At 43.0% G+C, this 12,306-nt stretch overlaps 1 protein-coding gene across 3 annotated transcripts in view; it reads left to right on the top strand.

Moving 5' to 3' along the window:
* Positions 1-12,306, top strand: part of ryr2a (ryanodine receptor 2a (cardiac)) — a 723,597-nt gene that overhangs the window by 261,248 nt on the left and 450,043 nt on the right. For 2 of the 3 annotated variants that reach the window (XM_034193918.1, XM_034193917.1), the window contains exons 30-32: positions 197-373; positions 455-600; positions 720-852. In XM_034193918.1, the coding sequence (XP_034049809.1) occupies positions 197-373; positions 455-600; positions 720-852 (456 nt within the window). The remainder of the gene's footprint in view (positions 1-196; positions 374-454; positions 601-719; positions 853-12,306) is intronic. The other variant, XM_034193919.1, reaches the window with a different exon arrangement.

The following is a 12,306-nucleotide window of genomic DNA, read 5'->3' as shown; positions in this document are numbered from 1 at the left end:
AATGGGTATTCTGATGAACATAATATTGGCCATGCTTGTGCATCAGCCCACCCCTTCTTCAGGCAGAATTTCATGTGGCCGGTTTGACGGGCGAATATAGTAATCTCTACTGTGCCTTCTTAACTGGTGCCGTGGTGACTCAGGTCAGAACCCATTGCCTCACTTTTATTGATTTGTTGCTCTTTTCTTTGTTCAGGTGACAAGGATAGATGGAACAGTGGAGTCGTGTCCATGTCTAAAGGTCACTCAGAGATCATTTGGCTCACAGAATAGCAACACTGACATTTCCTTCTTCCGCCTAAGCATGCCCATAGAGTGCTCCGACTCCTTCTCCAGGCCCCCACATAATGGCAGCCTCTTCTCCCCCAAGAGGGTAAGACAGTTACATTTAGATTTATGTAGTTTACAAAAAATTTGAGCAGTTCTAAGATGGATTGAAAATCTGTTCCTGCAGGAGCTGGATGACTTTGAGACGGTATCAGACTTTGAGGTTCTCATAAAATCGTCTCATGGTCACAATGGCCCTGGTGGGCTTGAGAGAGATGAGTTCAACAACCACAAAGACTACAGCCAGGAGAAGCCCTCCAAGCTGAAACAACGGTAAATGCACCCATTCTATGTGCTTCCTCACATTTATTACAACATTGACACATCTGTGCCATTCAACAGTAAATTTGTGGTTTTGTGTGTCTTTGATATATCTCACCTTTGCACATTAGTACTTTTTTATGTAAAAGGTTCATGTTGAAGAGAAACAAACCAGACAACAGCTGCCCCTCATCTACTCACCTGTCAGAAGAGGTGATGGCCCATGACCAAGATGACTACGAATTCCTTATGCAAGACTCCACCGTAAGATACGACACATACAGAACACACTGTGTAGCGCTACACGCTAACATCAATGTAAGACCTAAAGGATGCATGTGGGCCTTTGAAATGAGAAAATCTCCACCAGGGCCTCAGAGCCTGGTGGTATTTAAGCCCAAAACATTTAGCAGACCATCGTGTATAAAAATTCATTTTTGGCCATGAGATTTTGAGCTGGACCAAAGTACACCTATGGATAGACAATCACTGGTGCCTGAATGCTCATTTTTGATCTAGATCTCTGACCTTTTATTGGTGAATATCACCCAGAGGAGTATACACAGCTTATTGATAAATGATGGCTATACAGAAAACTGAGAAACAGGCTGTGAAGTCAACAAGTGTCTTTTGTCATACACAAGTGACCCACAGCCATAGTTGTGACAGATGATTCTGTTATGCAGTCCCATTGGCCTTCTAACTTTGCACAATTACTGGTCCATTTGGATTTTAATCCCTCTCATACTACCTACAAGGGTGCTATCCCACTGGACTGTGACTGTCTGACAGTACTTAGAGATACAAATTTGTGACCAAACATGTGAACGAGTGACAAATTGCAGTTGGTGTCCCACTAAATTGGTCCTAATGACACATTAGCGCATGTCACAGTGGAAGATGAGTGAGTGAGTGAGTGAGTGAAAGCCCCCTGACACTTGTATGACTTTGATCTGCGCACTTGCATGCACTCTGCCGTGCAGGAGAGTAAACCTGTCTCAAATTCATTGTAAACCATTGTAAATTGTGTGCAGCTTCGTGCAAGCGCGCACATAGAAAATTTTGAAATATTCAAAATATCCATCACGCATTAACTATGTGAACATTACGGAAACAAGTCAAAAACACTTCGTGTGAGTGGTTGCGTCAGTGCACCGCATCAGAGCGCAGCTTGTCTGAACGATTATACCGAGATGTTAAATCTATTATAAACATACTTTTACAGCTGCTCACAAGAATGAATGAACATGCCAGCATCATTTTGGAATAAGGTGCTGTGGACTGATGAAACTCAAATTGAGTTATTTGGACATAACAAGGGCTGTATGCATGGCTGAAAAAGAACACAAGACAACAAGACTTGCTACCTACAGTAAAAGTTTGGAAGTGGTTCCATCATGCTGTGGGGCTGCGTGGCCAGTGCAGGTACTGGGAATCTTGTTAAAGTTGAGGGTCACATGGATTCCAGTCAATATCAGCATATTCTTGAGAACAATGTTCAAGAATCAGTGACAAAGTTGAAGTTGCGCCTTTCAACAAGACAACGACCCTAAAGGCCCCTTCACACATAGTGCAAAGTTTGGCCGACGTTTGGACAAATATGGTGAAACACTTCGAATTTGCGCCACTACAAAACATCACACTGATGGACAGGCATGCACGACGCCAGCATGATGGTTCATGCACGTGACAGTGTCTGTCGAGCAGGAACAGCAGCTCACGCTGCTGCAGCAGCTCATATTGTGTTCCATGGGACAAGCTGCACCACATCGCACTGCTGATTTGGAGGAAAATGAAATAAAAACCAGCTGTATAATTAGTGACTATCATTGGGTTAATATTAATAATACATAAATGGGGTGCAATACAGAACCCCGTGGTTAAACAACCCTGGTACAAAAAAAAAACACAACAACAGAAAACACCACTCCCAAGATTTGATTGAACCCATGCCGCCTGATTACCAGACGGCAACTCTACCACTGTACCACAATCAGTGTCTTGTAACTGTCTCATAGGAGCGTGAAATGGCTCTAATGAGCAAGCAGACAAATGTATTTTCTAAAAAAAAAAGAAAAAGAAAAAAGTGCTTTGATAACTGATGAAACTGTCAGGCCAGACGGGAGCCTGACACCCGGAGAGGGTGGACCCACAATACAAACTGCTCGACCAGGCTTTGGAGTAAAAGTATTTAGTTTTAGTATAGTTTTTTTCCAGGCTGATGTTCGGTACAAAAGTTGTCAGGCAGTGGAGCAGAGGTACAGACAGGGTAAGGCAAAAATGCAGTCATATCCAGGCAGGGTTTGGAGGCACGAGCAAACATTGACATAAGGGCTGAGGCAAAAGGCGCAGTCAAGAAACACAGAGCAAGATTCAGATACACGGCAAGGCAAAACAGGACTGAGTACAAAAGGCTGAAATATGTGCTAGAAGCGATGACAAACTGGCAAAGGTGTGGTGGCTGGGAGGAGATTAAATAAGCAGGTGAGGAGAAGGATCTAGAAAGGGGGTGTGGCTGGTGGACAAAGAGTATGGATGGGGTAAGATAGTGAGGAAGGGAGTGCGCAAAGTGGAGTGATGTAATAGACAAAGACACGTGACCTGGTGCAAGAGCAGGAGTGACTAAAAACACAAACTACACTGGGAATAGGGAACAGAGCTGTTGAAGTGACATGACGTGACAACACAAACAGAGATGCGAGAGGTATGAAGACATAATGCAAGGGGCAGGGAGTGGAGTGAAACAGGGAACTATGAACCAAGCTAAACAGAAGACAGAATAGAATATAATACTAAACCAGGCAAGAACATGAGAACTGATCAGGGAATATATGAACAAATGAATAGCAGAAAAGCAGAACAACAAGAAAAACAGAGACTACAGATACAAAACCCAATGTTACAATGTAACTGATAACACAGATGAGAAAATAAACAAGTGATAAACTAATGATCAATAATGCAACCACAAAACAGCTGAAGAAAACTAGAACAGAAACCAAAAACTTGATACTAAAGCACAACAGATAATAACAGAAAAGACAATAGCAAAAATAAACAGATAATAGCTAAATGATAAACAATGAAAACACAGACAGACTGAGCAAAACAAGAACGGAACTAAACCACAGCAGAAATATGAAAAGTAACAAAGTGACAAAGCAAAACAGAAAACACATGATGAAAAGAAACAACTAATAAAGCAAAGCAGGAGCAGATGGTGAGTAGAAGAAAGGAGGAAAAAACAAAACCATCCCCCCTTTCAGGGCCAAAACGTGACACAAACAACATTTGCTATGGTGTATTTCTGCTGATATGTGACTGAAAGAGGCGTATTTGTCGTACTGTTGGCCTGTCATATGGTCCTGCGGCGCGCAGCTCATTGTCCTCTCAGACAGATGTGACATTCAGAGCTGCTGCCTGTCCACATAAACTGACGGTCTGGTTCAGCTGCAACAGCCTGTCAGTGTGCGCGCTCTCCAGCCCGTTGCAAGCGATATATGTTTTTATGTTTTCGACTACAACAAGTGAACACACACGCGTGCGCATCAAAACATGGTGCGTGTTCTGCAGCACTGATGTCCATTACCAGAGATGTCAACAGCTGCCACGTCCCGTCCGTTCAGAGCACAGACCAAAGTGTCACGCTCTGATCAGATGAGATGCACCTCGCCTGTGGGGGGAGAGGGGGGCACGAACAACACGGATGCACGTGTTGTGGGGGGAGCCAACGGCACGCCACATCTCGGCAACTCCACAGTCATGGAGAACTTAGATTTCACAGCAAGTATGACAGTAGACAGTCTGCAGTCTCTTGTCGTGCCAACGGTGCGAATGGCCACACATTTTCTAAGTGCCATGCGAGCGGTGTGAGATATTCGTGCGTGTCACATGGAATTTGGCTGACACCTGCCACAAGAGGGTGCGATGGGTTCGTACAGTGCACACTGTCATTCAGCCGCTGGTGTGCGCAAATTGTTGTAGCAACAGGTGTACGAGGCGTTTGATGCAGGGCCGATTTCACACAGTATGCACACGATTCCTCTATCATGCGCACTAAGTGCGCACTTCGTCCAAATTTCGCACTATGTGTGAAGGGGCCCTAAACACTACTCAAAATCTACTAAGGCATTCATGCAGAGGAAAAGTACAAGGTTCTGGAATGGCCATCTCAGTCCCCAGACCTGAATATTATTAAAAATATGTGGTGTGATTTTAAGCGGTTTGTCCATGCTCAGAAACCAAAAGAGTAAAGAAGAGTAGTCCAAAATACCTTCATCCAGAATTCAGACTCTATATAGGAAGCGATTAGAGGCTGTTATTTCTGCAAAAGGAGGATCTACTAAATATTGATGTATTTTTTTCTGTTGGGGTGCCCAAGTTTATGCACCTGCCTAATTTTGTTTAAAGAAATATTGCGCACTTGTTGAATGATTACCCATCACGCAGAGGTTATGCACGATCACCGTCCGGAGGATAAAATATGTAATTTCTAGTGGTAAAGGGCTTTTGACTGCCATTGTCACACACAGTGTCCTCCTGTGGACTTCTGTCATTCTCAGAAGTGACCAGTATTCGTCCACTGTTGTGTTGACCTCTGTGCATGGAGACTCCTGCTGTAGTTCTCTGTGTAATAATAAAGATAATCCCAGCTGGCGCAGACAGGTGTATCCAGCCTGCTGACAGTGCGTGCAAACGTGTTATTTGAGCTGTGGCTGCTAGATTCCCTCGGCCATTTCCAGAAGTGCTGTTTCTCTCCAATCATCTCTGTTCATTTGGCATGCTCTCAGGGCAGATTGTGAGCATGTCAGATCCTTATTTCTGTCTCCAGTCACTCATAATGCAGTTTCAGCTGTTGTCAACTACTCACAAAGGTCTCTCTTGATTCTTGCATGTTATGAGTTGCCGGGACCACATTCAGAGGGCTTTCTCAATGCCTGAGATGGCTCTGGGAGTGTGTGGGACTGTGTGGTGAGGACCCATGTTGCTTTTGAAATGTTCAAAATCCAGGTGTGACATGTATGATACCCTGTGACTGAAGTAAGGGATTGCAACATCAAGCGAATATTGCGTGAAATTAATCGAGTTCCCTCACAATTGCCGTTAGTATGCTATCGCAGCCCAGTGTGATAGGACCCTAAGCGTCCTTGGGCAAGACACTTAAAGTGCCCTGATACTTTGATCCGCGCACTTGCATGCACTCTGCCATGCAGGAGAGTAAACTCGGCTCAAACTCGTAAACTGTTATAAACTGCACGGCTTCGTGCAAGTGTGCAAAGAAAATTTTGAAATGTTCAAAATCTCCATCACGCATTCATTACGTGAACATTGCACAAACGATTCAAAAATACTGCGTGAGTCCGAATGATTGCATCAGCGCAGTACATCACAGTGCAGCTCATCTGAATGATTATAATGAGATTTTAAATCTATCATAAATGTACTTTTACAGCTGCTCACAAGAAGGAAAGAACATGCAACTGTTTTACCAAGCTATTATAATATAAATATTACAAATAATTACCTTTTAGATAGTTCCAAATGCGTTCTCCACCTTATTGAGTGCACAAGAGAGAGAGAGAGAAAAACAGTAGCTGAAATGTTCCTCTGTGATTCTGGAAGCGATTAGAGGCGTTTTCAACAGCCAACTCGGAGAGAAAATGATTAATCCGCTACAAAATATTTACTGAGTTGTCGATGTAAAAATCAGGCTGGGGCATCCACATGACCTGACTCGGATTTTGATAAAATTTATACCATTTTACCCTTCAAATAGATTGATTAGTCATGGTAAAGTTTGTTTTTCCATCAGGTAAAATTTTACTTGAGTTTTGGTCAATTCAAAATTTGACGTAAAAACAGCCTGACATCCTGTTACATTAAAATATATAGTAAAATTGCTCAAGTTTGAGGCAACACTGTCCATCTAGAAGCACATGCTATGAAAAACTGGCTATGGAGCATCATCAACCAGCATTCAGATATCACAGATTCATTGTCCGTCTGCCGGAACTTTTCCATATATTTCAGTTATTCAAACTTTTTGAAATTCATATGTTGCCCTTCCAGGGTAAGATTCTGGAGGAGTAGGGAAATTGAAAAATGCACATGAAATGAGCATTATTTGACATTTCTCAGCAAATGAGGTATCATTTTGTATGTTTTTGGGTTTGGGGAGTTCATTTATGGGGTTGTTTGTGTGATCCAAGGTCAAGTTCATATGACCTTGACCTTGGTGCTCTGGACAACACTGGATGCCCCGTGCTGTCCAGCACACAACACGGGGCATCCAGTGGGACAAAGCACGGCATCCAGCTGTGGACACAGCGGGTGGAATTGTCATGATGAAGTGTGTGTAAGTGCGCAGATCAAACTCGTGCAAGTGTCAGGGCACCTTTAATCTCCTTTCACACCGGGCCTGCTTTAAGTTGTATATGCTGCATATCTAATACACAGGAACGTCTGCGTCAGTTGCGCGCAGCAGGGGGAAGAGCAAACTGCAGAGCAGACTGTCTGGACACGCAGATGGAGTTGATACATTGAAAAAAGTCAGAATACATTTCCAGGAGTTAATGGAGTTTATTACTGATTTCTCTTATCTGATTTCTCTTCTGGTTTATTGTTTTTCCTGTGCTGTGCTGCAAGTGTGCACTCTGATTTCTGTTCTAGTTTTTCTTTCTTCTTGTGCAGTGGTGCAGGTGTGCACTCTGATTTCTGTTTTAGATTATATTTCTTCTTGTGCTGTGGTGCAGGTGTGCACTCTGATTTCTCTTTTAGATTATATTTCTTCTTGTGCAGTGGTGCAGGTGTGCACTCTGATTTCTCTTTTAGATTATATTTCTTCTTGTGCTGTGCTGCAAGTGTGCACTCTGATTTCTGTTCTAGTTTTTCTTTCTTGTGCAGTGCTGCAGGTGTGCACTCTGATTTCTCTTTTAGATTATATTTCTTCTTGTGCAGTGGTGCAGGTGTGCACTCTTATTTCTCTTTTAGATTATATTTCTTCTTGTGCAGTGCTGCAGGTGTGCACTCTGAATTCTGTTTTAGGTTATATTTCTTCTTGTGCTGTGGTGCAGGTGTGCACTCTGATTTCTCTTTTAGATTATATTTCTTCTTGTGTAGTGGTGCAGGTGTGCACTCTTATTTCTCTTTTAGATTATATTTCTTCTTGTGCAGTGCTGCAGGTGTGCACTCTGAATTCTGTTCTAGTTCATATTTCTGTTTGTGCAGCACTGCAGGTGTGCGCTCTGATTTCTGTTCTACTTTATCATTCTTCCTGTGGAGTGCTGCAGGTGTGCGCTCTGATTTCCACAGGCTTTTAAGGTGGCAGTAATTAAACCATTACTTAAAAAGCCATCACTTGACCCAGCTGTCTTAGCTAATTATAGGCCAATCTCCAACCTTCCTTTTCTCTCAAAAATTCTTGAAAGGGTAGTTGTAAAACAGCTAACTGATCATCTGCAGAGGAATGGTCTATTTGAAGAGTTTCAGTCAGGTTTTAGAATTCATCATAGTACAGAAACAGCATTAGTGAAGGTTACAAATGATCTTCTTATGGCCTCGGACAGTGGACTCATCTCTGTGCTTGTTCTGTTAGACCTCAGTGCTGCTTTTGATACTGTTGACCATAAAATTTTATTACAGAGATTAGAGCATGCCATAGGTATTAAAGGCACTGCGCTGCGGAGGTTTGAATCATATTTGTCTAATAGATTACAATTTGTTCATGTAAATGGGGAATCTTCTTCACAGACTAAAGTTAATTATGGAGTTCCACAAGGTTCTGTGCTAGGACCAATTTTATTCACTTTATACATGCTTCCCTTAGGCAGTATTATTAGACGGTATTGCTTAAATTTTCATTGTTACGCAGATGATACCCAGCTTTATCTATCCATGAAGCCAGAGGACACACACCAATTAGCTAAACTGCAGGATTGTCTTACAGACATAAAGACATGGATGACCTCTAATTTCCTGCTTTTAAACTCAGATAAAACTGAAGTTATTGTACTTGGCCCCACAAATCTTAGAAACATGGTGTCTAACCAGATCCTTACTCTGGATGGCATTACCCTGACCTCTAGTAATACTGTGAGCTTTCAGGCTCCTCTCCTGTGGAACCAGCTCCCAATTCAGATCAGGGAGACAGACACCCTCTCTACTTTTAAGATTAGGCTTAAAACTTTCCTTTTTGCTAAAGCTTATAGTTAGGGCTGGATCAGGTGACCCTGAACCATCCCTTAGTTATGCTGCTATAGACGTAGACTGCTGGGGGGTTCCCATGATGCACTGTTTCTTTCTCTTTTTGCTCTGTATGCACCACTCTGCATTTAATCATTAGTGATCGATCTCTGCTCCCCTCCACAGCATGTCTTTTTCCTGGTTCTCTCCCTCAGCCCCAACCAGTCCCAGCAGAAGACTGCCCCTCCCTGAGCCTGGTTCTGCTGGAGGTTTCTTCCTGTTAAAAGGGAGTTTTTCCTTCCCACTGTCGCCAAGTGCTTGCTCACAGGGGGTCGTTTTGACCGTTGGGGTTTTACATAATTATTGTATGGCCTTGCCTTACAATATAAAGCGCCTTGGGGCAACTGTTTGTTGTGATTTGGCGCTATATAAAAAAATTGATTGATTGATTGATTGATTTCTCTTCTAGTTCATCATTCTTCCTGTGCAGTGCTGCAGGTGTGCACTCTGAATTCTGTTCTAGTTCATATTTCTGTTTGTGCAGCACTGCAGGTGTGCGCGCTGATTTCTGTTCTAGTTTATCATTCTTCCTGTGGAGTGCTGCAGGCGTGCGCTCTGATTTCTGTTCTAGTTTATATTTCTTCTTATGCAGGGGCTGCAGGTGTGTGCTCTGATTTCTCTTCTCGTTTATCTTTCTTCTTGTGCAGTGCTGCAGGTGTGCACTCTGATTTGTGTTCTAGTTTATATTTCTTCTTATGCAGGGGCTGCAGGTGTGTGCTCTGATTTCTCGTCTCGTTTATCTTTCTTCTTGTGCAGTGCTGCAGGTGTCCACTCTGATTTCTGTTCTAGTTTATCTGTCTTGTGCAACGCTGCAGGGGTGCGCTCTGATTTCTGTTATAGTTTATCTTCTTGTGCAAGGCTGCAGGTTTGCGCTCTGATTTCTGTTATAGTTTATCTTCTTGTGCAGCGTTGCAGGTGTGCGCTCTGATTTCTGTTATAGTTTATCTTTCTTCTTGTGCAGGGCTGTAGGTGTGCACTCTGATTTCTGTTATAGTTTATCTTTCTTCTTGTGCAGCGCTGCAGATGTGCGCTCTGATTTCTGTTATAGTTTATGTTTTTTCTTGTGCAGCACTTCAGGTGTGCGCTCTGATTTCTGTTATAGTTTATCTTCTTGTGCAGTGCTGCAGGTGTGCGCTCTGATTTCTGTTCTCGTTTCTATATCTTTTTATGCAGGGCTGCAGGTGTGTGCTCTGATTTCTGTTATAGTTTATATTTCTTCTTGTGCAGGGTTGCAGGTGTGCGCTCTGATTTCTGTTATAGTTTATATTTCTTCTTGTGCAGGGCTGCAGGTGTGCGCTCTGATTTCTATTCTAGTTTATATTTCTTCTTGTGCAGGGTTGCAGGTGTGCGCTCTGATTTCTGTTATAGTTTATCTTTCTTCTTGTGCAGCGCTGCAGGTGTGCGCTCTGATTTCTGTTATAGTTTATCTTCTTGTGCAGCACTGCAGGTGTGCGCTCTGATTTCTGTTATATTTTTCTTTCTTCTTGTGCAGGGCTGCAGGTGTGCGCTCTGATTTCTGTTATAGTTTATATTTCTTCTTGTGCAGGGCTGCAGCTGTGCGCTCTGATTTCTGTTATAGTTTATCTTTCTTCTTATGCAGGGCTGCAGGTGTGCGCTCTGATTTCTGTTATAGTTTATATTTCTTCCTGTGCAGCGCTGCAGGTGTGCACTCTGAATTCTGTTCTAGTTCATATTTCTGTTTGTGCAGCACTGCAGGTGTGCGCTCTGATTTCTCTTCTAGTTCATCATTCTTCCTGTGGAGTGCTGCAGGCGTGCGCTCTGATTTCTGTTCTAGTTTATATTTCTTCTTATGCAGGGGCTGCAGGTGTGTGCTCTGATTTCTCTTCTTGTTTATCTTTCTTCTTGTGCAGCGCTGCAGGTGTGCACTCTGATTTCTGTTATAATTTATCTTTCTTCTTGTGCAGGGCTGCAGGTGTGCGCTCTGATTTCTGTTATAGTTTATATTTCTTCTTGTGCAGGGCTGCAGGAGTGCACTCTGATTTCTGTTATAGTTTATCTTTCTTCTTGTGCAGGGCTGCAGGAGTGCGCTCTGATTTCTGTTATAGTTTATATTTCTTCTTGTGCAGGGCTGCAGGTGTGCGCTCTGATTTCTGTTATAGTTTATCATTCTTCCTGTGGAGTGCTGCAGGTGTGCGCTCTGATTTCTCTTCTAGTTCATCATTCTTCCTGTGGAGTGCTGCAGGCGTGCGCTCTGATTTCTGTTCTAGTTTATATTTCTTCTTATGCAGGGGCTGCAGGTGTGTGCTCTGATTTCTCTTCTCGTTTATCTTTCTTCTTGTGCAGTGCTGCAGGTGTGCACTCTGATTTCTGTTCTGGTTTATTTGTCTTCTTGTGCTGCGTTGCAGGGGTGCGCTCTGATTTCTGTTATAGTTTATCTTCTTGTGCAAGGCTGCAGGTGTGCACTCTGATTTCTGTTCTAATTTATATTTCTTCTTGTGCAGCGCTGCAGGGTGAGCTTTGATTTCTGTTATAGTTTATCTTTCTTTTTGTGCAGGGCTGCAGGTGTGCGCTCTGATTTCTGTTGTAGTTTATCTTCTTGTGCAGCACTGCAGGTGTGCGCGCTGATTTCTGTTATAGTTTATCTTCTTGTGCAGCACTGCAGGTGTGCGCTCTGGTTTCTGTTATAGTTTATCTTTCTTCTTGTGCAGGGCTGCAGGAGTGCGCTCTGATTTCTGTTATAGTTTATATTTCTTCTTGTGCAGGGCTGCAGGTGTGCACTCTGATTTCTGTTATAGTTTATCTTCTTGTGCAGCACTGCAGGTGTGCGCTCTGATTTCTGTTATAGTTTATCTTCTTGTGCAGCACTGAAGGTGTGCGCTGTGATTTCTGTTATAGTTTATCTTTCTTCTTGTGCAGGGCTGCAGGAGTGCGCTCTGATTTCTGTTATAGTTTATCTTTCTTCTTGTGCAGGGCTGAAGGTGTGCGCTCTGATTTCTGTTATAGTTTATATTTCTTCTTGTGCAGCGCTGCAGGTGTGCGCTCTGATTTCTGTTATAGTTTATATTTCTTCTTGTGCAGCGCTGCAGGTGTGCACTCTGAATTCTGTTCTAGTTCATATTTCTGTTTGTGCAGCACTGCAGGTGTGCGCTCTGATTTCTGTTCTAGTTTATCATTCTTCCTGTGGAGTGCTGCAGGTGTGCGCTCTGATTTCTCTTCTAGTTCATCATTCTTCCTGTGGAGTGCTGCAGGCGTGCGCTCTGATTTCTGTTCTAGTTTATATTTCTTCTTATGCAGGGGCTGCAGGTGTGTGCTCTGATTTCTCTTCTTGTTTATCTTTCTTCTTGTGCAGCGCTGCAGGTGTGCACTCTGATTTCTGTTATAGTTTATCTTTCTTCTTGTGCAGGGCTGCAGGTGTGCGCTCTGATTTCTGTTATAGTTTATATTTCTTCTTGTGCAGGGCTGCAGGAGTGCACTCTGATTTCTGTTATAGTTTATATTTCTTCTTGTGCAGGGCTG

The sequence above is a fragment of the Thalassophryne amazonica genome, chromosome 18 (assembly GCF_902500255.1).
Source record: "Thalassophryne amazonica chromosome 18, fThaAma1.1, whole genome shotgun sequence".
NCBI classification, from domain to species: Eukaryota; Metazoa; Chordata; class Actinopteri; order Batrachoidiformes; family Batrachoididae; genus Thalassophryne; species Thalassophryne amazonica.
The sequence above is the reverse complement of the archived record's forward strand: the minus strand, read 5'-3'. Positions and strand labels throughout refer to the sequence as shown.